Here is a 23,543-nt window from a genome sequence, read left to right on the forward strand (position 1 = left end):
CATAGCAGGTAAAAAAGAACAGTGTGCAAACCAGTCTGGGGATGGATAATTCACTGCTAAAAGCAGCAAGGTTTGCTGCAAGTGGTGCTTGGCTCTTGTTATTCCTTAATGAATCGAATCTCTTAGCCAGGGAAAACATCACGTTGTCTTGAAAAACAAATCGTATTTGGATGCCTCTTTCTGTGCATTTGTACCCATTTTAACACGAGCACACTAATTATGCTGTGGAGATGATTTTGTTATGGCAGAAATGGAGCTGAGTTTGCAGCTGGAACTGTGGAGCTCTGGAGTGCTGGAATAGGTACGTGGGGAGAGATGCCTCTGAATTCCATTGCCTTTCTCTTTAATATTTGTATCCCTGTAGCTTCACGGAGTGCTTCTGCCCCCTTGGGTGCCTGACTTTGGGGGCTCAGCAGCCTCCAAACTTGCCTGGGTGCCAGAGGAATGGTTTGAGGAATCGTGTCTACGGCCCAGTTTCTCCACAGATGGCAACGGGCTCACAAATTCCCAGGCTTCCTGACATGTTTCCCGATGCATAGGGAGCTGCATGAGTCATATTGCTCCAGCTCTGGTCCTTTTGGATGGAAATTATACTTTTAAATACATTCTGTGATTACACGCAGCAGCGGCGATGGGCTCGTTTGGAGGAGCTGGAATTCAAGCCATTAAGTTGAGTGGCTGCCATTATGTCCCGTGTTTGCCAACAGATAATACACAGCCATACTTCATCTGTGACAGCTTTGCCCTCTAGACTTTGAATAGAATTATCTTGGTACAGAACTGGTCTCTCCAGCACCATCCAGGTGATCGTTTCCGTGCGCCAGGCAGCGAATGTGGCCTCGTGACAAGGTGAAGTGGGACAGGGAGGGGCAGCACTTGGACGTGTCCTGTGCAGCATGACCTGGAGAGAGGGGAAAGGGCCAGTTGTACAACAGATGAGGTGACACTGGTGTGTCCTGGTGGAGCCCCTGCACATCCCAGCCCTCTCTGAGGGCTTTCAGGGCTCCTGCCAGAGCTCTGAGCTCACAGGGTGTGGGGCCGTGCAGGCAGCTGTGGGGTTGGGAGATGGGAGCAGGAGCATGTGGAGGCTCGTGGTGTCTCTCTCTGTGCCTGGATTGCTGCTGCTCCCTGAGCAGCCCAGGGGGCTGGGAGGCAACTCCTGGTTCAGAATGTGGTGATGGCTTGGAAAAGCACCTGATGTTACCTTTCCACCCTGTGCAAGTGTCATCCAAGCCGTGGCCCAGCTGAGGGGGAGAGGGTTGTAGCCAGTGGCTGCCTTGAGTTACTCCTGTTGAAGGGGACATTTTGGCTGTGGCAGTTGTCCATGAAATCTGAGAAGCCATCCGACAGTGACTTTCATTCATTCCTAGGCTGAATTGAGCAAAGCAGCTTAGAGGTGGAAGGCTGCCTATCCCTGTGCTGATCTGGCCAATGCCTGCAATAGGCTTACAGGATCCGATGGAATCTGCGGGACAATCCCGTGCCTCTAACGAGCATCCATTCATCACCTTTCTGCCGAGACAGCCTTTCCACCCAGCACTGTCCCTTCAGCTGGGTGGGGGAAAGAGCTGTGGCAATAAGAACGTGATGTCAGATCCCACCTGGAGTGTCCCTGTTGGAACCCAGGGACAGGGACAGCCCCGCAGTGCCACCCCTGTGCCTTCCATCGCCCCGGGTGCTGCTGCCCCAAAGCCAGCAGGAAGGCAGGGCTTGCTCTGGGAATGTTCAGTGCTTCCCAGCTCTGTGAGTGATGCTGGGCATGAGGCAGGGTGTTCTTGGGCCAGTCCAGGACCTCGGTGAAGTCAGAGGGCTCCGAGAGCCAGAGGATGCCACGGGCTTTGGCTCAACAAGCGTCTCAAGGGGAGAAGCTGCTTTGCTCTTACCTCTTGGCTTTATCTCTCCTAAGTCCTGCCTGTTTGCCCTCTCAGGAGCTGGGGGATGGAAGGTGGTTGCTCTGAGGATCTGAGCTGTGCCTGGCTGGGTTTGCTGTGCTCTTGCTGCCAGCACGGGGGTGCTGGATGGCAGGGATGGATCATCCCACTGTTCCCTCAGGATGCCCATGGCTGCTTTTGGGTCCAGGTGCTGGAATCCTGGAAATCACAAGGAAGGCTTGTGGTGCAGCTGGAACGATTCTCATGAAGATCATAATTTTGGGGGCAAGAGGCTTTGTCCGGCCATTTCTTATTCTGGGCGCTCATCCTGGTTTTTCCTTTTGCTGCTGGAGGTGGAATCAATGGGATTTTCACTGGGTAGCTCTTGGTTTGCACAAGAGCAGCTGGATGGGCTCTGCTTCCCCCTGGCTTGGGAGAAAAGGCTGTCACTGCCCCTTGCAGTCACCCAAAGCCCAGGCTGGTTCCGGGGCCCAGGTGTTGCTTCTCCAGCCATTGCTCCCTTTGTGCTTCATTTAATTAAATTTTCTGTGGGCTCAGGATCTGTGAAACAGTTTGGAGATGTCGTTCCCCACATCTGCCAACAAGCCCCTCCTGGACTGTGTTAGATGTGAGCTGCAGGGACTTACCCTGGGAAACCAGGAGATGAGAACAGCAAATAAGGAGCCCAGGTGGTGAATTTAATCAGTGTAATACATTCATCTGGACTTTAATCCAGCCTGAGCATTGATTTGCACTAATAACAGCCACCACTTTTTAAGTTCCAAGTTCCCAGCACTAAAAATAGCCTTTTTTTAAATATTATCATGTTGGCCGCTTACTACAATACCAATAAAGGGGAGTTGTGCATTATGGAGGATTCCTGGGGATGTGTTTAATACGTGTGGTCTAACATGACACAATCCAGACCTCTGCTTCACTATTAAAAGGGGTTTTAGAACACATTGCAGTGACTCAGTCACGGAGGGGCTCTTGCTGCTGCTTCCCTGTCCTTGGCCATCCAGGAGTGATGTTCCTGCTTTGGATTAACAGCCCTGCATTTGAATTCATTTCCTTCCATGATTTTCAGACCTGGCCAACTGTGTCAGCTTTTAGAGGACAAAGCATCCACCCAGAGTTTCGTGAGTTCTGGTCCTGTCAGTGTCTTCATCTCCCTGGGAGTTCCTGGATCTGGGTGAGGGAAGTGGCTGCGCTGGGTGTTCCTGGTGTGCGTCCCTGGGCCGTCGCTCCTGCTGGGGACAGCTGCGTGGCTTAGCTGTGTGGCACCAGCTTTGGGCTGGTGGTGGCACTTCTGCAGCTGCAGGGACACAGATCCAGTGTCTGGGATGAGCAGATCCGTGTGCTGTTCCCTTTGTAAGGAGTTCTGTTGTGTTCAATAATTCAATCCACTGGGAGTCATTTGTGTGATTTTCTCCTTAATTCCTTTCTGCTTTGGAAACTTCCATGTCCCAGAGTAACAGGTGATGTACATTTTGAAATAAACATCCTTTACAATGTGGGTTACCCCTCCTTTCCTCAGAGCAGTGACAATTTTATCTCCTCTCCTTGCAGAAGCCGTTTGGTCGTTCAGATGAACTCAGTTTTCCCACAGTCTGCTCCACGGCAGGGAAGCTGTTTGCTTTCCAGTTTGAGTAAGAACAGGCTTTTGGGGTAACATGAGTCTAGATTTGGCATTTCTGACATTTCCAGTCAAGTCTTGGTCATCCCTGGAGAGGTTTTGAGGCTGTGGATTCACTATACTATGGGTGTAGGGATGCTCAGGATGGTGTCAGTGCCGTTTTTCCATGCTGTGTCCCTTAGCCCAGGGCTCAGCATTCCCCAGCAGCATCTTGTCCCTCTCTGTACATTCCCAGAGCCCAATTTGTATCTATTTTGTAATATTTATATCTATTTTGGAATATTCTCTTTGCCTATCTGCCTTACTCTTCCCCTTGGGTGGCTGAGAGAGAACCAGATCCTTCCTTCCCCGGGTGCTGCCGTGGGCTGTACACGATGCCTCGATGTTCTTGGGCCTGGTGCCTGCTGGGCTGGGGCTCTGTGGAACTGGGAACACATGCTGGGAATCCTGACTGCTCCCCACCCAGCCACCATCCTGCAGGCTCAGCCAGTGAGACTGGACCGGGTGTGAATCACAGCCCAGCGCCAGCCCCCTGGCCAGGAAGGATTTCAGTACAACTCCAGGTCTTCGAGGCTGTTGTGGCCTTGGCTTGGGAATGTCAGGAGTCCCTTCTTGGGGCAGGAGGCTGGGGTTTGTGTGAGTATTTCAGGTTTGGATCTTGCAGAGCATTTGTTGTTTGTTGCTGAGTGCTGCAGTGAGGGATCCGTGCTGACAGCCCCTGTCGGCCCTGAGTCCGCAGCGCTGGGAGCTGCCCTGGCTCTGCTTGCTGAAGGTGCTGTTTGCTCTGGAGCAGTTCAAACTTGGACTTCCAACCTCAATCTCATCATTTATCTGAGTTAAAAGATGATGGCTGGTGGTTATTTGTAATTACTCTACATGAAAGATATGTTGTGAGGCAAGGGGAGCCTTAATGTGCCCCGTCCGCAGGAGGGGCTGGGAAGCAATTAGGGTGACATATGCTCCATGAAAACAGCTCCAACCCGCATGGGCTGTGCTTCAGTGGGGTAACTCTGCCTTGTCACCACCTTCCAGCCTTCTCCTCACTGCTGCCAGGGTTTTACTCAGCTCTCCATCCACGGCCCTGCCTTGTGGCTGCTGTTATTAATAGGAATGACACGGGCAATAATCATAATAAGGTGGAAAATGAGACTAATGCCATCCCCTGGGCTCTGCTGCTGCAGCCTGGCTCAGGCCGGGCGATTTCCTATCTGCCAGGTGAGATCTTCTCAAGAAAGTGTAAATCAGTGAAAAATAGAACAGCCCAGTTCCACTAAGGAACCTTTCTGTCTGTACTGACTCTCCACATAACGTACAGATAAATAAAAGATAGATAAAGCTTCCAGCCAAGTGTGGCAACCTTCCCAGAATATGGGATACAGGAGACTCTCACTCCAATCAGCCTCTTTCAGCTGGAATCCAGTCATTAGTTAAATTCATCAAAGGGCTTGAAAGCAGAAAGGGAAATTCTTTGACTTGTGCTAACCTTTGGGTGATTGCACCTCTTCAGAGAATGAGCAAATCAAGTGGAGCTGCCCTGCCCTGTGTTTGGTGAATGAGCCGTGGGGCCATTCACCGAGATTGGGCATTATTCACTTTGTATAATTCCTGACGAGAGGTTTAAAAATAACCACACCATCCAAGCGGCTCTGGGGAGGTTATGCAAGAGCAGAAGCGCGGCGGGATGGGCTGGGGTGACGTTCTCTGAGCATTCCCTTTGCTCCATCGGCTGCGAGAAGCAGCGGGATGCGGGCTGAGACCCGGCACACGCCGCTCCCCTGCTCCTTCCCCGGGCACGGCTGGGCTGGGAATTCAGGGCAGAGGATCCCAGCAGTGCCGGGGGGCTGGCACTGGGAGCTGACAGCAGATTCCCAGCCCCACCAGCCTGTGCTGTGGTGCTGAAGCATGAGAGGTGCCTCCCCATCCCTTGGCTGGGGTCTGTGCAGCTCTGCTGTGTCCTGTCCTTGCCCTGAGCACTGATTTCTGAGCTCTCTGCGTATCCTCCTTTGAAGCTGTTTTGGCTGCCTCCATTGTGGAAGGGCCTGGTGAACACAGTGTGGGAAATGCTGTTGTGATTTTACGAGGCTTTTATGTTGTGTGAATAAAGGGCATCTCTGTACGAGAACGATTTGAACAAATGGCATCCACTCACCACGTTTCTCCCTCTCCCCTCACAGCCTGCTCCTATTCCTGCATCCTGCTCCTGTGGAGGAGGACACCGTTTATGTAACGCTGATTTGAAAGGGAACTACCCAGAGCTCTCCTTTTTTACTGTTACAACTTTACTGATGCAGTGATAAAGGATCTAATAGAGGAACACTTCCCTGCCTTAAGATTATTCATATTCCCAGAGGCCATGGTCCTGGAAACTTTGAGGTACTTGAAGTTTTCTGAGGAGATGGTGATTGATGGTAGTTTTCTTTGGGGTTTTTTTTGGGAACGTGGCTCTTCATTCAATGCATTTTGGATTAGTGAGAAGCTCTGTGCTGAAAACTCAGGGTGGAATCTTGTGGACTAGCAAGGATTATTTATCCCTGGGAGAGGTATGGACAAGTGAGAGTGGTTTGAATGGCCCTTTTGTGCCCATTTCAGTCTCCAGGGGGCCACTAAGCCCCTGATTTCTTCTTCAAGCTGGCCCATAAGAAGCCACTAAGTGTTGACGAGTTGGGAATATTTAGTGAAATGTTGCAGTAGTGGCTGATTTCACTCAAAGACATTCAATCCTCACCTGCCTCACTGCAGGCAGGGGCTGAGGTGGAGCAGATGTTTGCCTCCAAGTGTGCATCCTGGCTTGGGGAGTGAGCAGAGCCAGGGAAGATGCACCAGACCGGAGGCAGAGGCTCACCCATTCCCCAAAATGCTTTTCCAGTTGGTCTTGTCGTGTGGAGCTGGAGCAAAGTCCCTCTGCAGGGACACGGCGCAGAGATTTAAACCCTGCAGTGGCCGGGGAGAAGCTGACCCCTGGCTCAGAGTTCACTCTGTAAATGTGCTTTGGGAAGCCAGCCCCGCTGGTGTTCCTGGGCTTTTTTCCTCAGGGTGTGCTGTGGATGCAGCCTGAGAGATGGGACTGAGCACGGTGTGTGGGGCCTGCTGCTGCATTCCTGGCATTCCCCTTCCCTTCCTCTCCTCTGGCTCCTGTGGATTTGCTCCAGACCCGCTCCAGTAACATTAGAGAGGTTAGGTAGAGTGATTCCACCAGCTCCTCTAACAGGGAGCTGCTCCTGTTATTTTTATTTATTCCTTTTGGTTTTTATTTTCCTGCTTATTTTGATGGTGAAAATTATTCCATCTTGATAAAGGTGACACAAAGGCATGGCCGGAAAAGAAAATTGAACAATCTGGAGTCAAACTCCCACTTTTGAGGACCTCTCTTGTATTCCTTGGAAACTCCCCTGTGGCATTAATGACACATTAAAGCCCTTTGGCTTTAGAAAATGCAAGGGGAGAAGGAGACAGTGGGGATCTTTGGCCAGATGGACCTTTCTGAGCTCTCCGAGCACGGGTGAGGACAGAGTTCAGCATCCCTGGCACGCGCTGTCAGAGGTGGGGCCTTGCAGAGTCCCCTGAAACCCTTTTTTACTGTTTGTTGTTGTTGCCATTTTATTTTGGCAGCACCTCTAATGTAATTCAGTATTTCCAATGGCCACGTTCCATCCTGGAAGTGACACCAGACGAGAAGAGAAAGCAAAATCCTCCCAGCCCTCGAGTAGGGATGATTACATTCCTTTCTGCTGGCTTTGCTCGCTGTTGTAAAGCACTCACCTGTTGTACTGGGGTGTTGGGAGTGTCTTAAAGGAGCATCTCTAGAGGGAGGGTTTGTGCCTGGATTATTGGAGCTTTGCTGTGGAAACCTGTGGGGAAAATCCCTGGGAAGGCTGAGGCTGTGATCCTGGTGGTACAGGGATAACACACCCTGTTCTTAGTGAGCTCCACAATGTGCCAGCTGGGCATGTAATTAGAGGGAGCCTTGTCTTTTTGCCCTTTTTCTTTTTCTCATTAAATCGATCTGTTGGTGGAGCCGGGATGTGGAAGTGGCCCCTCTTCTCTGTGCCCTGGAATTTCCCTTTACCCATGGCCAGGTGTTTGTTGGAGCAGTGCCTGGTGCCCAGCCCACACAACATCCCAAGAGTTCATCTGCTCTTCTGCCCACTGAGAAAGCTTTTCCTCTGCCCCTGAAGGTGCTCTGCAGTCTCCTGTGAAACAGGAAGCATTATTCTCAGGTCCATAGCTCCCAAATGCTCCTGGGCATTTCTGCACTGATGTTACGAGGTGAAAGCATTGAGGAATTTTCTCTTTGGACTCTTTACTTTGAACAACCAACTGACAAGAATAATTCATTTTAATAGCAGCTAGGACTTCACCTGGAAGACAGGCAGTGTTCAGGGGATGTCACACCAATGTCCTTGTCACCTGCTGCATTTCTTCTCACTGTTTCCTCTTCTTATGGGTAGGACACTTTCCCAAATATCTAAGTCCTCATTTTTGTAAATTTACAAGGCTGAAATTTTGTGAATTCTTCTGGTGGGCGCAGGGAACACAACTTTATTTCCAGCAACCTTCACCCTCCTGGTGTGTCTGGGAGAGAGTGCTTTAATATTTAGCTGTTCCTGTCGTGATTATTATTCTTAAATCCAGTTCTTTGGTTTTGGCAATGGCCAGATTGTAGCTGGGGTGAACATTAAGATGTGGGAAATGTAAACTTGTGCATCAGGCAGCTAAACACAGAGAATTTCTGGGGCATGATTCACCTGGCTGGAAGGTAGGTTGCTGAAATAGCCGGGATGAATCACACTCCAGATGTGTCTCTTTCTCTTCACTGGCTATCAGGGAGTCCAGATGACTCCCTCAGCTGCAGTGTGGGAGAACCTGACTTTATGGGAGAGAAGTTCCTTTCAAGGTCTTTGGCTGAATATCTCCGAGCGCAGCACTAAGCCGCAGCTTTGAAGCCGAGAGACGTGAACTTTCTGGAGTGAAGAGCTCCTATGTTGAATTCTCGCAGAAAATAATATTTCATGCTGACCTTTCTCCAGTTTGTCATCTCCTGCTGCTGCAGATGTCAGGTTCTGTCTCCATAACCCTGCCCTGAGAGAGATGGACAGCTCCATGGATACAGCAGCATGTCTTGCAACATAAATTAAACTGGATCTTTTCATTTGAGGCCCTGACATTGTCTCAGTGGAACTCCAGTTCTGCCATCCCACTGCCGTCCTTTTGGTACAGGCTGAGCTGGATTTATGTTCCAGAAGGCCAAGGCTTGCTTGCAGGATTCCTGGCTTGTGGATCCCTTCCTTGAGCTGACAGTGAGGACCAGGGGCTGGGAAGGACCAGCCCCTGCTGGCCCTGATCAGTGAGAACCAAGGACTCGGAGCCTTGCTCCTTGAGACTGAGAAGCACCTTGCAAAGCCACCCCAGCTCCTGACATGGCCTGAAAGCACCTTGCAGACCTCTGTGTTAGCAGCACAAAAAGGCTGAGGTGTCACCCCCTGTCCCTTGGTGTCCCTCTGCAGCCCCTGGCAGCCCTTGCTGCTGGCCAAGCCATGCTCCTCAGAGCTGGGATTTGTGCCTCGGGCTCGGGAATGGATTTTTGCAAAGTAGGCTGGGAGGATTTGAAGCACAGTCTCTCTGAAGTTTGGGCTCGGTGACGTTTCTGTGGCAGTTTGTGCCCAGAACTGCCTGTGTGTGAAGTGACAGCAGAGTCTGTGTCAGCTGAAGCAGAAGCAGCAGGAACACGGCTCCTGCGTAATAGCTCTGTTCCTGGTTCCTCATCAGTGGGAAAGGGACTAAAATACCCAATGGCATTAACAAAAGGAACAAGTGTCAGGCCAGCCCGAGTCATTTTTTGACAAGAAAACTGATTTTTGAGCCAAAGAGAATGTACTCAACTGCATTTACTGAGAGAAGCTGAATGCAGGATCCCTGTGAGCCACGGGTGGGAGGTGGCCATGGGGAAAGGGGGCCATGTGAGGTATTACTGGGAGATTGCTGTGACACTGGAATAAATATTTCATGCTGTTTCACAAATCTCTGGTAAGGTCCCTTTGGGAATAGTATTTGCAATTCTGGTCATCTGTGTTCCAGAAAAATGCGGGCAGGGTATGTGAAAGCCTAAAAGGGCTCGTGAAATGCCTTGGGGGAGGAAAAGCTGGGGGCTGGGAGGGCAGAACTTCCTTACCTGGGAAATCACACCTGGACAGTGTCCGTGAACATGGCAGGGGGAGGCACTGGTAAAGGAGAAGAGCTCCTGGCAGAAGAACAGATAATTGTTACCTGGACTCACATGTGTTGTGGGCTTGCTTCAGCTCTGAAGTCTCATCCCTTCCAGGTCTGTCCTGGGGTTCTCTGTGCTTTAAGCTGATCCCTATTAATGAAAGCATCCAGGAACCTTGATTGGGAGCAGGGCAAGGGGTTGTGAGGAGGCACTGGAACATGTCTGAGCACCCAGCTGTTGCACTGGAATCAGAAATCAGTCTTTACAACTGTAATTTCTCCAGGTGTAGCTGCCCTGCTCTGCTGAGCCCAGAGCTGGGGTGAGCTGGGGCTCCATCACCATCTGGCTCCAGCTGCTGCTGGTTGGGATGGGACCCTCTGGTGCCCCCAGCTGTGTCTCAAAAGCCCAGATGTGGGATAACCCCTCCCTGAAGCAGGAGGTGCCCTCTGCCACGCGTTCAGCCATCACCTGAGAGCTTGTTACGTGCCTTGGTTTTCTGTCTGGTGTCCCTGGACCTTGTGAGGCTCGCGTGGACAGGTGCTCTGTATGACACACAAAGGGGACATGTTTGTTCCACAGCTGATTTTGAATTAGAAGGGATAATCTGTGAAAGGGAAAGTGGGAGGAACACAGCTTTACTTTGCTGCCCACCAACTGGGTCCATCTGGGTTTTGAGGATGCCAGGTTAAGCCTTGTAGGTCTTGCTGCTCTGGGTCTGACTGACTCTACAGCTGAAGCGCTGGAAGTGCAGCTCTGACTGTCTCAAACCCAAGGAGATCAGTGTTTTAAAGGAAAGTCAGCGCAAGGCAAATGGGAAATCAGGCCCTTTAATCTGTTGACTGGATTTTCTGCACGACTTGAATGTTCTCTGTTGATGCTGAGAACCTGGAGCTGTGCTAGAAGGTCTCCTTCAAGTTCTCACCGTGCAGGTAGTGATTAACAGGGGTTTGGGGGAGCCAGACTTCCATTAAGAGCTGTCTGACCTTTGCCAGAGCTTCTACACTTGGATAACCACAGTGAGGGGTTATTGTCTGTGTGCTCTGTGTTCCTGCCTGAGCTGAGAGGACACTGTGGCTCTCTGAGGTCTGGAATGGTCACAGGGCTGAGCTCTGTCCCTGTGAACTGAAACTGGGATTTGAGGGAGCCCAAGTCCATGGTCAGGGTGTCTCAGTGGCAGAACTAATGAAGGAGGCCCAGGATGGCTCTGGCAGGCTGATTAGCATATGGAGAAAAGCTGTATTTGCTGGGGCAGCCTCAGTGCTCAGCACAGAATTCCTGCAGTGGGCAAAACATAAACACAATTTACTACTCTGTTAAAAACCACACAGCTGTCACTCAGAGGAGCAGGGGGTGTCCTGGGCATGGGTGGATGGTTGGTGGTGTGGAAGCACAGGCATCAGTGGTGGGATGATCCTGCCAGCATGGAGCAGGAGTTTCATGACTCTCACAGAGGAGACCTGGTCTGTGCTGGTGCTGAGGCTCCATGAGCTCCACATGCAGAGATGTTCCTGAGCTCCTGTCAGACACCAGGCTGGCCTCAGTCCAGTGTCCAGAGGCCAGGACCTGCTCCATGCAGACTGGAGCAGCCAGGGCCAGCAGGATTCCCTGGGCAGAGCTTGGGCTGGGCTGTGCTCCAGGTCAGCAGCGTGCTGAAAGCGAGGGGTGTCAGTACATCACCAGCACTAAAATGGGCAACTTCCACTTTCAAAAAGTGTTCTGAATGCTTGCACTAACTTTGCTTGGATCTGCATGGAAAGCCCCCCGAGCCTTGGACATTTCAACTGAAGTGAAAATTCCTTTGCAGGACGCCGTGGCTTGTTCGTGTTTTGGGGAACTGCGCATTATGCCGGTGGAATTGTCCCTGACAGATGTGCATGTGTGGAGGTGGGAGGGGAGGTGCCAGGACCTGGGAGGCACCGGACACAGCACCTGGAGCTTGCCTGGCATGGTTGGGAGCAGGATGAGGGCAGTGGGAACGGCCCTGGAAAAGTCGTTTGGCTGCGAGCTTTGCTGCGTGTGCTGCTGTGCGTGTGTGTGCCTGGGCTGCAGCGTTCCCTGACTCTGCTTTTCTCTCCCCAAGCTGATCAGTGGTGGTTCCATTGTCAGTGCTGAGGCAGTATGGGATCACGTCACCATGGCCAACCGGGAGTTGGCGTTTAAAGCAGGAGACGTCATCAAGGTCCTGGATGCTTCCAACAAGGACTGGTGGTGGGGTCAGATCGACGATGAAGAAGGGTGGTTTCCCGCCAGCTTCGTGAGGGTGAGTGACTTTCTGCTTTTTACTGCTCTAAGGAATCACTGCCGATGCTCAGGGCATCAGGAGCTGAGCTCTTACTCAGTTTTTACTGTGTTTGTGCTCACTGATGCTGATTCCCCGTTCTTTGCCTGGTTTCTGTCCAAAAATCGGGGAGCAAAGAAGGTTTCCAGTGAAATGAGAGTGGGGCAGAGGGAGGCTGGAATGAGGATTGGCTTAGTGGGATGTGGAGGGGCCTTTCCTGGGTGTCTGTTGGAGCCTCTCTCCTTAAGCTGTTCTTCTTCAACAAACCCCATCCCTGGAAGTGTCCAAGTGTTGGATGGGGCTTGGAGCAGCCTGGGATAGTGGAAGCTGTCCCTGCCCATGGCAGGGATGGGATTGGGTGGTCTTTAAAGTCCCCCCCAACCCGAACCACTGTGGGATGCCATGATTCCATGAAAACCAGTTCAGGATTGTGTGGGCTGTGAGGAGATGATTCAGTGGGGCTTAAAAATTCACACTAGCTCCAGGGGACCTGGGTTTGGAAGAGCTTTCTGCCTGTCTTACCTTCTTCTCTGAACCCTCCCTCTTCTGGGCAACATCAACATCCCTGTGATTGAACACTTCATCTGGGAAGCAGCCATTGGATTAGGAAAATTGGGTTAAAATGTGTGATCTGGTGTTTTCTGGTGATGTACAGTGGCTACCAATGAGGAAGCCAGACCTTTGCTTGCTGCTATCTCCCCAGCACACAATTTTTTCCCCTCTGGTGCAGCTCTTGTGTCTCCCCCAGATCTGGTCAGTGCCAAGAGTGAGAGATCCATGACTGGAACTGGAGCTGGGCTGCCCAAAAAAAGTTAATGCTGTTACTCTGACCTGGGATAACAAATTGGGTTTGGTATTTTGAGTCTGACCCTGCAGCCAGTGGTGGCAACAAGTCTGGAAAATGGATTTGTGTCAGGTGTGATGGGAGTGAAAACCTTCTTGCAGAAACACTCTCACCTGTGTCACTGACGCATCTCCTCTGTGCTGCAGCTGGAAAGGCTGGACGAGAACAAGCTCGTTTTGTTTGCTTAATTTAAACACTGAGATATTCTGGGCCATTTTAACCTTTTAATCCACTGACCAGTGCTGATTTCTTTGTGGTTCGGGGAAAAGATTTAACAGCCCTTTTGTGTGATATCACAAACTGTCCACGGGAGGTTTAAGAACAGTCTGGTTTTGCAATCCTGTGTTCTCAAAACACACCAAAAAGCCAAATGAAGCAGTGTCTTTAAGGCCCCAACCCATGGATCATTTGGCTTGGCTGAATTTCTCATCTCTCCCTACGCATTTCCAAGGCTGGGAGGATGGTTTTAGAAACGGGAGAACAAAGGAGAGGGGCATCAGTGAATCTCAGACTGTGGTACACAAATGTCTGGAACAAACCCTGGATCCTCGTCCTCGGTGCTGAGGGTCACACCAGCCTTACCAGGCAGCTTTCTGTCCAGCATCCCAATGAGCCCAGTCCTTCCATCAGCTCTGCAAGAGGCTGGCTTGGCTATTCCATCTGGGAATCACTTGTTGAGGGCAGGCAGGACCCGGACACTTCCCAAAGGGGAGCAGTGCCCGGCTGTGCTGCATTAATGAGAATTAATATTTAAAAACAAGAGTTCTGGCCTGTTGTGTCTGCAGGTCTTGAAGGGGCTGGAGGGGAAGATTTGCCCCCCAGGTTTCCAAAGCAGCTGAATAAGAAATGAAAGAACTGCGAGAAGAGCAGATGATCACTCACATCATGAGGAGGCTGCGTTTTTCTCTGTTGTACTTTGAGCCCTGCTTTTTTAAGATGATGCCAGGAAACTGCCTGATTTAGCCTGGGTAGTTCTAGTTTCACTTGCAAAATAATTGCTTTTCTTTATGTTTCTCTTATGCAAGCACAGAAGGAAAAGGGAACAATATGTTGCACAGAATATGAATAGCATTCGAGTGAGGGATGTCAGACAGACCAGACCAGACAGGTATAAAGCCAAATAGGATTAATTTCAGGGCATTTTAGACCTCAGGCCTCTTGGAAGTACTAGCAGGAGTGCAGCAGAAGATCACTGCACAGTTGGGTTCCTCTCAAAGTCCTTTGAATCACTTCTGAGGACAAAACTGGGCTGGGAACCCAGTTTGCAATGAGATGTCTGACGCTTCTTGCTCTCCAGCCAGATCATCTGAAAACCTTTGGCAAAGCATTTGGCATTCACGGAATCTCATAGCAGGAAACTTCACATTTGCAAGTGGAGAGGAAAACAGGAACCTGCTGATTCCCTTGGCCTCCTTTACATGACAGCCAGGGGTGGCAAACAAAGCTGCTCCTGAATTCCCTGCACACACAGCAATTGTCTCCCTGCTCCCACCTGCAGTAATCCTCTTAGTAGCTCTGGACCTGGATGGAAGGAAGGGGGGGGAGAGGAAAGCCATGGAGTTTTGGGAGCACAGGAACTTTCAAGGAGAAGCTGGATGATAAAGCAATGGGTTTTTTTGGGGGAGAGAAAGCACAGCATAGGAGAAGTAAAGTTTGGAGCCAGCGTGGAACGGTGAATGGTTTCTGCAGGGAGCTGCTGCACTCAGGGAGAAGGGTATGAAAACCCCTAAGTCAGAAAGGTGGATCAGAACTCCAGAACTAAATTTAGACTCAGCAAGAGCTGGGTTTAGCCAGATGAAGGTGTCCGTGTTACATTTTAATGCCTGTTCTGAGCGCACTGGACACGCACAGGGTGCAGCCGTGGTTGCTGCGTGGTGTCTTTGAACATCCTTTCAGCTTCCAGTGGTCTGACACGTTGGGAGGTACAGCTGGAAAAAACCAGCAGGAATTTTAAACAACCTTTCCCATTCTTGTGGTGGTAATGCCTATTTTTTTCTCCTCTGTGGATGGCAGAGCCTTGGGCTGTCTGTACATCACGGGCTACAGCTGAGTTTTTGCATAACCAGCACATTGACACTGGCTCAGAAAAGCAGGCTCGGTGTTGGGAGGGAGGGATTTATAGCAGAGAATAACAGTCCTGAGCTCCCATGGATCCACTGTTGTGCCTTGAGGTCTCCTTTAGAAAGCACAGCAAGCCTCAAAACAAAGTTTTGATTGCAGAGCCCCTCATGAAGTGTTCAGAAGAGCCCAGGTGAGACACTCCAAACACAGGAAATCAAATGGCTTCATGTTTGGGCTCTGACATATTTCCACTGCAAGAGAAATAAAAAGAGTAAAGCTTATGGATGCTGTGCAGTGGAATCTTTCCTCAGAGACGTGGCAGAGTGCACCTGTCCTGGGCAGAGAGGGGGATTTATTCCTGTGTAAAGCTCTCCTTAGTCTCTTTGGATACCAGACTGAGCTTGCAGAATATATTTCTTCTCACCTCAACAACGCTGACTCTCCCTTCCTCACATTACTGAGCCAAGGTAAAGAGCAAAACTGGGGCTGAGGAGCTTTTACTGCAGCTTCTTGTAGCACCTGGTGACTGAAGAAGGGAAGAAATGGTCCTCCCTGAGCCTGAGCAAGGATGGGGGTATAAAATCTTTGTGGTCCCCTCTTCAGGAGAAGGTGCGGGGGTGGAGAAGTGCAGGGGTGGCAGCTCTCCGTGTTCTCTCTCACCACTGCCTTGGTTCCCCCAAGTGTTGTAATTTTAGATTGATTTTCCTGCTGAAAAGCTGCCTTTGACCCACTTTATTTTCTGCTGCTAAAGGAGAAGTGCTGGATAAATTGGAGTGAGCTTTTAAGGCACTGTGGAGAAGGAGATTCTGAACCCAGAGCCTCCTCGCAGTGCCTGGCAGCTCGTGCCTTTATTGGGCAGGTGGGTTTAGCTTTTAGCTGTGCTTGCTCTATTGCAGGTGTCATTCCACATCTTGCTGCCCCATCTGCTTCTTTTCCCCTGTAAAATCTGATTGTGTCCTGTCAGAACAGCTCATTACTCACCTGCTTTCCCCCTGCTTAGCATTCCCTCAGAGCCAGTGGCATCCAGGTGAGATTTCCCGAGGAAGGAGGATGGAGCTGAGGTGTCCTCACCTGTCAGACAGACGGCCCGGGATGTGCTGCGGTGCCTGCTGCAGTCAGAGCCTTCCAAAGGAGATTTGATTCTCCCGTGGCAAATCCAGCTTAAAAATAGCTGTGCTGGAGGTAGGGCCCAGCATGGGCAGTGCTGCTGGGACAGGAGGAGCTGCAGAGCTTTGGGCTTTCCTAAAGGCAGAGGAGCATTTCAGCATCACAGGGCTGCCAGAGCCCCCACAGCTCAGACGTGTCCCACCCATCAGGTCCCAGAGGGTCACACACTGGCACTGTGCCCTTCCTTGGACGAGCTGCTTTGCAGGTGCAAAACCAGAGTTTTGAGGCCATTCTTTGAGTCAGGCAAACCAGGCACGGATCTCCAGAGCCCCTTCCCTGTCCCTGCCACCCGGGCTGGGAGGGAAGGCCCTGCCCTTCCTCAGCCTGGCAGGGGCTCTGCGATGAGCTCCGAGCTTCTGCTCTTCCCACCTGTGTGTCCCAGGTACCACCACTCAGCAGGGCTTGGGCTTCTGGGACGTGGCTGAGCCCTAATTCCCAGTGTTTTCATGGATGTAGTGTAGCACATGCAGTTTACTGCAGTGTCCAACCAGCTTTTAATCCCTGCTGGAGTTCCAGCCCCTGGGAATCTGCATTTGGAGTGCAGGGAACAGGGAGGGAGCACGGGGCCTGTTCTCTGGAGCTGTTCTTGTTCACCTTTCGGGGATACAGAGCCTGAAGCTGTCCCTACAGAATCCCCTGTTCTCTCCTTTTCTGGAATAAGTAAAAGCTATTTCTCACATTGAGTAAAGGGAATTTCTGAGGCTGGGAATGGAGAGTTTTAGAAGGGAGAGGAAATGCTGAAGAGGTTTTGCTAAAGCTGTGGGGAGTTGGAGGGGGGAAAGGAAGGTATCAAAGAGTCTGTGGTCTGGAGGGATGTGAAGCACACAGGCTGGAGCCAGATTACTGAGGGAGAAATTCAGGAGGAAAACAGTGGTTGGAGCACAGGAGGAGAAGGCGGCTTCCTTCACCTCCCTCTCCTTTTACTGCCGAATGTCCTACTCCTCGTCCTGGAAGAGGATGCAGGAGATGGTTTGTGCTTCCCAGCAAACAGCATCCCACCCACATTCCCGGCCCTTCCCTGTGCCTGCAGCCTGCCCACAGTGGGCCAGAGGCTGGGGCTGGCTGGGCCAGCTCGAGGGGACACTCAGCATCTCCTGCCAGCCCCTCGCTCCTCCCTGGAGGCTCGAAGGGGGAACCCCTCGGCAGAGCCCGGGACAGCCGGTGCTTCTCCCGAGGCCTCGGAGAGGCTGAGCCTGGAGGCTGCTGCTGCTTGACTTCTGCAAAGCTCTGCACCACGGGCCCTCCTGGGCTGCACACGAGCAACTGATCCTCTTAATCCAGTGTGGAGCCAGCAGAGCGGGAATGTGACAGTGCAGGGATGGGGATGTGACTGTGCAGGGATGTGACAGTGCACAGGGATGTGACAGTGCACAGAGTGGGAATGTAACACTGCACGGGGCTGTGACACTGCCCAAGGCTGCAAACAAGGGCACAGCCCTGGCTGGAACCAGCTCAGGGAGGCAGGAAAGGGGGCAGGTCCTGTGGGAACTCTGCTCTGTGGATGGGTGGGAAAGAGTCTGTGGGAAAGGCTCTGTGCTTCCATGGATTTCTGCAGGTTGTTGGAGCCTCTGACACTGGGACAGTGACTGTAACCCACTGTGCTGCCCACACTTTTCCTGTAAAATCCAGATTCCCTGGAATGGCAGCAGCTCTCTGGAAGGCTGTGGCCGTGTCATTAATCTGCCGTTAGTTAATTGTGAGCGAGAATCCAGAATGACACATTATCTGCTGGTTTTTGTCCTTGTGAATATTCACTGGAAGGAGGTTAATAATGCAGCTGGCTGGGAAAATGTTTGGCTTATTGTGGTTTCTGATCATTGTGAGGCGATCGGGCCTCGGTGCCTGTTGAAGGAAAAAGTCCTCTCTGTGCAGGGCCTGCACTGAGCAGGGTAAAGCTGCGATAATTGCAGGTCACTGATGTTGGCCCAGTGCCACTGGGTGATTTCATGCACCATTTGGGTAAAGCTGCGAGTTGATAAATGATATTTATAGAAATTTTATATCACAGAATCCCAGAGTGGTTTGGGTGGGAAGGGACCTTAAAGCCCATCCAGTTCCACCCTGTGCCCTGGGCAGGGACACCTCCCACTGTCCCAGGCTGCTCCAAGCCCCAATGGCCAACCTGGCCTTGGATTCCAGGGATCCAAGGGCAGCCCCAGCTGCTCTGGGCACCCTGTGCCAGGGCCTCAGCAGCCTCCCAGGGAACAATTCCTTCCCAATATCCCATCCATCCCTGCCCTCTGGCACTGGGAAGCCATTCCCTGTGTCCTGTCCCTCTGTGTCCTTGTCCCCAGTCCCTCTCCAGCTCTCCTGGAGGTGCTTTAGACCCTGGAAAGGGCTCTGAGTTCTGTAACCACCTTGTCACAGGTCACTAAATGTGTCAGGCACGCTCTGCCCTCAGTGAGGCCATGCTGCCTCTCACCAGTCACCTCCTTGTCTTCCACGTGCCTGAGCATATTTTCCAGGAATCTGCTCCATGCTCTTGCTGGGCACTGAGGTGAGCCTGCCTGGCCTGTGCTTCCCTGGGTCTTCCTTTTTTCCCCTTTCTAAAAGGATGGCACTCACAGAGAACATGAATTAGCACAATGCAGCCATCAGCTCTCCCTGGCTCCCAGAACTGCTCCTTAGGGAAAAGGGCCCTTTTTATTTGACTATTTTACTTTTATCTGCCTCTGCAAGTTCTTCCATTACGCAAGAGCTGGTCATGACTTCCCAATTAGGGTTGAATTTTGAAATAGGACTGGGAGCCTCATGATAAGCCCGTTCCTCTCCACATGGAGGGGCCTTTCAATGGGAAGCATCACGTAGGACCAGCATTATGCAACTTGATTTTTTTTTTCCTGTAGTTTTCACTGATTTCTTTTAATTAATTCCTGATACAGAGTGCTTGAAATGGCTCTCAGGGCTTGGTGGTTTGGCTGCTGGGCCTTTTTCGTGGCCTGGGGAAAACCTTCCCAGTCTGTTTTATTTTACAGCCGCTGATGTTTTGCATTGCAGAGGTGTTTGAAGAGGGCCTGGATTTATTGTTGTGGGGTTGTCGGTGGTTGCTGAACAGCTGTTGTTGTTTATCCTTAAAAACAGAGCCATTGGATGCAGGAATTCAGTCTGGGATCCCAGTGCTGTGCCAAGCTACAGCCCTGAACTGCTGAGGAGGACAGGACGGGAGCCTGGAGAGGCTTCCTGGGATCCACGTGAGCAGCAGGGCTGAGAAGCTGCCAGGGAATTCCTGTCCCGTCCCTGCTCCATGGAAATCCCTGCAGGCGTGGCAGCCACCCATGCTGAGCTGGGAATGCTGGGGAGATGGGATGAAGCTGGGAGAAAACGAGAGTTTTGAAGTTTCTTTTGTAAAAATGGAGATATTTTCACTGGGAGGGAGGGGCAGCTGTGCATTCGTGTCCAGCTGGAAAGACAGAGAGCAGACAGATCTTTTTCCAGGAGTGGGATCTCAGCTGTTCCCCACAGGAAGGAGGGAAATTCAGGCATTTCAGGCATTTTGGGGGGTCCCACGTGTGTGAAACAGAGGGATCACCCTGGTACAGCTGCTGGGCTAAACCAGGAACGTTTGCAGCTTTGTCCCAATCAACTCAGTCTGACATTCCAGCGTCTCCCCAGTGTGGCTGTTCCACCTCGCTGTCCCCTGCAGCTCCACCACTGTCACTGAGGCACAGAGGATCCAGCTTGGGGCAGCAGCACTGGGACAGAGGACACAGTTAACCCTTGGAGTGCCACCTTCCCTTGGCCCAGCATGGCCCAGCTCCTCCCCAGCCCGGAGAGCTGAAGGTGCAAACCCAGCCCCAGGTGTGTCTCATGGATGAGAGCAAGAGTTTGGTGATGCATTTCAGTCCATATTTCAACAACTCCCTGAGTTTTTCCATGATTATCCCTGGGTTTGGGTCGGAAACCTCCTCCAGCGGCAGTGACTGGCCCAAGGTCGGTGTCACAGCTGCCACTGCACCTCAACTTTTATTACTCATGGTCCCAACTTCAAATGATGCCCTGGAAGAAGGATCCTTGCTGGAATTTCAGAGAACTTCAGAGGTTTAGATGGAAACAGTAGTGTTTGAACAACACAGTGGGATTCGTCCTTCCAGCAGCCAAGGCTGGGGTGTGCGGGGTGGAAGCACCTTCAGCGTCCTCTGGAGCTGATAAAATTGTTGCATTTGTTTTTAATCTAAGGCAGAAGCCATCCAGACTAGAACTGTAATTTTTTTTCCCCTTTGGGAACACAGATCCTAGCAGGAAAGAGCAAAAATTTCATTAAGGAAGAAAGCAGGGCTCCTGAGATTTGCAGATGAGGAAGGAGGGAGTGTTCCTGCCGTGCACAAAAGGCAGCCTGAATTTGAGGAATCATGAAAGTTTGCAAGTTTGCCTTGGAGTTTCAAAGCCTTTAGGATTCATGACTCAGGCTTACACACAAATGCCTTGTTAGGATTAGATCTTTCCTGCTTTTTTTTAAAAAAGGAAAATAAATTTTTTTCTCATGATCACCTGAACTCCAGGAGGTAGAGCTTTAAAAATTATGCTCTGCTGCCAAACTGGCAGGAATGTCAGAAAACTCGGTAACAAGCTGTTCCAGTTGGGTTTGGGAAGGCTGCAAAATCCCTTTTCATAGGAGAAGCAAAGCAGGGTGGGAAGTTATTTTAAACTTCAGCCAGCAGGGTTTAATCCCCACATGGGTGCTCCTGGATTTTCCACATCTGCTTGGTTCGGAATGCCAGTGAGGCTGGCACAAGGACATATCCCTTGGAGGGCTCCCTGTGCCATTCCGTCCTTCCCAGGGCCCATTTTCCCTTCTCAGGGTGCCCCCAGGTTGTCCCAGCAGAGCCCCACTGGAACTGGTGGCACTGGTGTCAGTAGTTGGCCCCCGAGGTCACTTGCACTGACAGGGACATTACTCAGCAGCAGCACCTGATGTATTTATTTATTTTTTTATTCATTTTCCAGCATAAACCTGCTCATGTTGGTGGGGTGTTGCTCTGCCTCGGTGGACCCCAAACCTCTTCCAGATGCTGAAAAAGACACTTTCCTAGCCAGCTTTTGAGTTATTTTTCTGAACACGAGGCATTTGTTTCAGCGTGCCAGGAGAGGTTTTCCCTGCTGGATCCCACTGTATTTGGGTGGGATTAGATCACCAGCTCCCTGCTTTCCCTCACAGTGGCACAGGGCTCAGCCAGGCCTCCCAGTGCTGATGGAAATCCTACAAAACCCCCTTTTAATCCCCAAATTTGCAGCATCATTAGCATCTTGCTAAAGAGATGGGTTTGGTTTTGGTTTTTTTTTTTTTTTGGCCTTTACAACTCGCTGTGGGAGGGCAGAACGTGGGAGCTGCAAGAGGTGGTTTAGCAGAACAGCTGCTGGTTGGGAAAGCAGGGAAGGAGCAGGGGCAGGTTTGGAGGTTTTTACTTCCCTAATTTACAGGAACACTGCCCTTTACAATCTGTGTAAAGCCCAGTTTAAACTGAATAACGAGGAACTAGGAAAAACTATTAACACTGAAAGGAAGCCTGAAGATCAGGTTAATGGTGCTGCTTGGTTTCCTTGTACTCTGTGTGTGGACAGTTCCACCGCTCACAGGAAAATGTATTTTTAGGTTTGAAAGTCCTCAGGATTTGGGGACTTCAAACGCTGAGAAGTTGCTTCATTCCCATCACAGCTGAGGTGGTCTGTGAAAGACAGGGGTATTTCTGTCAGCTCTAGGCTTTATTTAATGTTTGTTTACAAACCACCCCGAGCCAAATTTGAGTCAATCAGAGTTATTTTAAGGTTTTGTGGGAAAAGGTAACAGAAGGAGCCCTTGATCCGTATGGTGTGTGCAGAGCTGGTTCAGACACACAGGAGAGAGTTGGAATTTGCAATTTCAATTTGGTTTTTATTTGATATTGGAAGGAAGCTTCAGTGTGCTGAAAACACAGTGATCCTTTCTCCCTGCTCTTTGTGATTTTCAGTGCCCAGTGCACCCGTCCCAAGCTGCTCTCAGCCCCCCAGGTTTTAGGGAACTTGCTCAGGGGTGTCCTGTCCGTGCACTTTGGGGATCCCATGGTTTGGGGATCCCAGTCCTGGGATGCTGAAATGCAGGATTTGCCTGAGCCAGGCTGTCCCTGTGAATTGATGGGGAAAGCTGCTGAGAAATGGAATCAGGGCTCCTGCACAGCCCACGCCTGGGAGGTCACAGAGCCCCAGAAACACAACCCAGTGCTGATGTCCAGCTCGGATCTCTGAACCAGCCACATTTTGACCTCAGATCAGTCCCCTGGGAAGGGCTGATCCCTGCTCCCAGAGCATCTTCCTGTTCAGACAGACCTCAGCTGGAGGTGGCAGGAGCTGGGACAGCAGTGCTTGACACCAGTAGCTGCAGCTGTGCTCAGGCTGCTCTGTTTTACTGGTGTCCATTTCTGCAGCACCCAGTCACCTGTCACAGGATGATTTTATATTTGGGATCAAAGCAGCCAACACTGGCAACCCCCTCAGAGACGGGGAGTGTGTGGGGAACCATTTGGGGCCGGTTGCACCAGGATGGAACTGGGAAGTGTGGGCTGGGAGCTCTGTGGACAACCCGGTGGGGCAAGGAGGGGCGGATCCAACACCTCCCAGAGCCGTGCAGCCGTGATGCAGCCCCCTGTGCTGCTGTTGGGAATAATCCCTGTGCTGTCCCCTCTCTCCTGCAGCTATGGGTGAACCAGGAGGATGGGGTGGAGGAGGGAACCAGCGAGGTGCAGAACGGCCACTTGGACCCCAGCGCCGACTGCCTGTGCCTGGGCAGGACCGTGCAGAACCGGGACCAGATGAGAGCCAACGTCATCAATGAGATCATGAGCACCGAGCGCCACTACATCAAACACCTCAAGGACATCTGTGAGGTACCTGGGGCACCAGGACATCAGGGGGGCTGGCCTGGGTCTGTCCCCACCACGTCAAACACCTCAAGGACATCTGTGAGGTACCTGGAGCTGCAGCCAGGACTTGGGGGCTTGGCCAGAGCTGAGCCTGGGTTTGTCCCTGGGTGATTTGGGAACAAGCTGCAGTGTCTGAGGACTGGTGTCTAATGGAGGAGCAGCATCTGTCAATAAGTATTGACAGTTCTGAGAATTTCCTGCTGGATCTGATAATTCCTTTGGTTTGTATTAACTAAAAGTGCAATTTCCTGGCCTTTATTCCATAGCTCTTTGACTAAAACATGATGAGGTTGAGATCCTTCAAGCAGTCCTCTTAATTAAAACCCAATGCCATCTACTTTTGAACTTGTGATTGAGGAAATTAGGTTGTAATTAAACCAATCAGTTACCCATGTCATCTGTGCCTTTCATGTCGGGTTCACAATTTCCCCTGGCTCAGGATGGCCCCCGTTTGCCTTTTTTATGGCGAGACTGAGGGTAAAATGTTCCCATCATGGGAAATAAAGAAGGGAACCAGCAAGCAATGGACTTCAGTGACTGACCCCACAAGTCCCCAACTTGGTTCTTGTTCATTAGGTTACAATTAAC

General features: G+C 51.2%; 1 protein-coding gene across 2 annotated transcripts in view; it reads left to right on the plus strand.

Moving 5' to 3' along the window:
- Window positions 1–23,543, plus strand: part of ARHGEF9 (Cdc42 guanine nucleotide exchange factor 9) — a 192,154-nt gene that overhangs the window by 123,841 nt on the left and 44,770 nt on the right. For both annotated transcript variants that reach the window (XM_082289733.1, XM_082289734.1), the window contains 2 exons: window positions 11,793–11,972; window positions 22,728–22,919. In XM_082289733.1, the coding sequence (XP_082145859.1) occupies window positions 11,793–11,972; window positions 22,728–22,919 (372 nt within the window). The remainder of the gene's footprint in view (window positions 1–11,792; window positions 11,973–22,727; window positions 22,920–23,543) is intronic.

The sequence above is a fragment of the Coloeus monedula genome (assembly GCF_965178545.1).
Source record: "Coloeus monedula genome assembly, chromosome: 12".
NCBI lineage: Eukaryota > Metazoa > Chordata > Aves > Passeriformes > Corvidae > Coloeus > Coloeus monedula.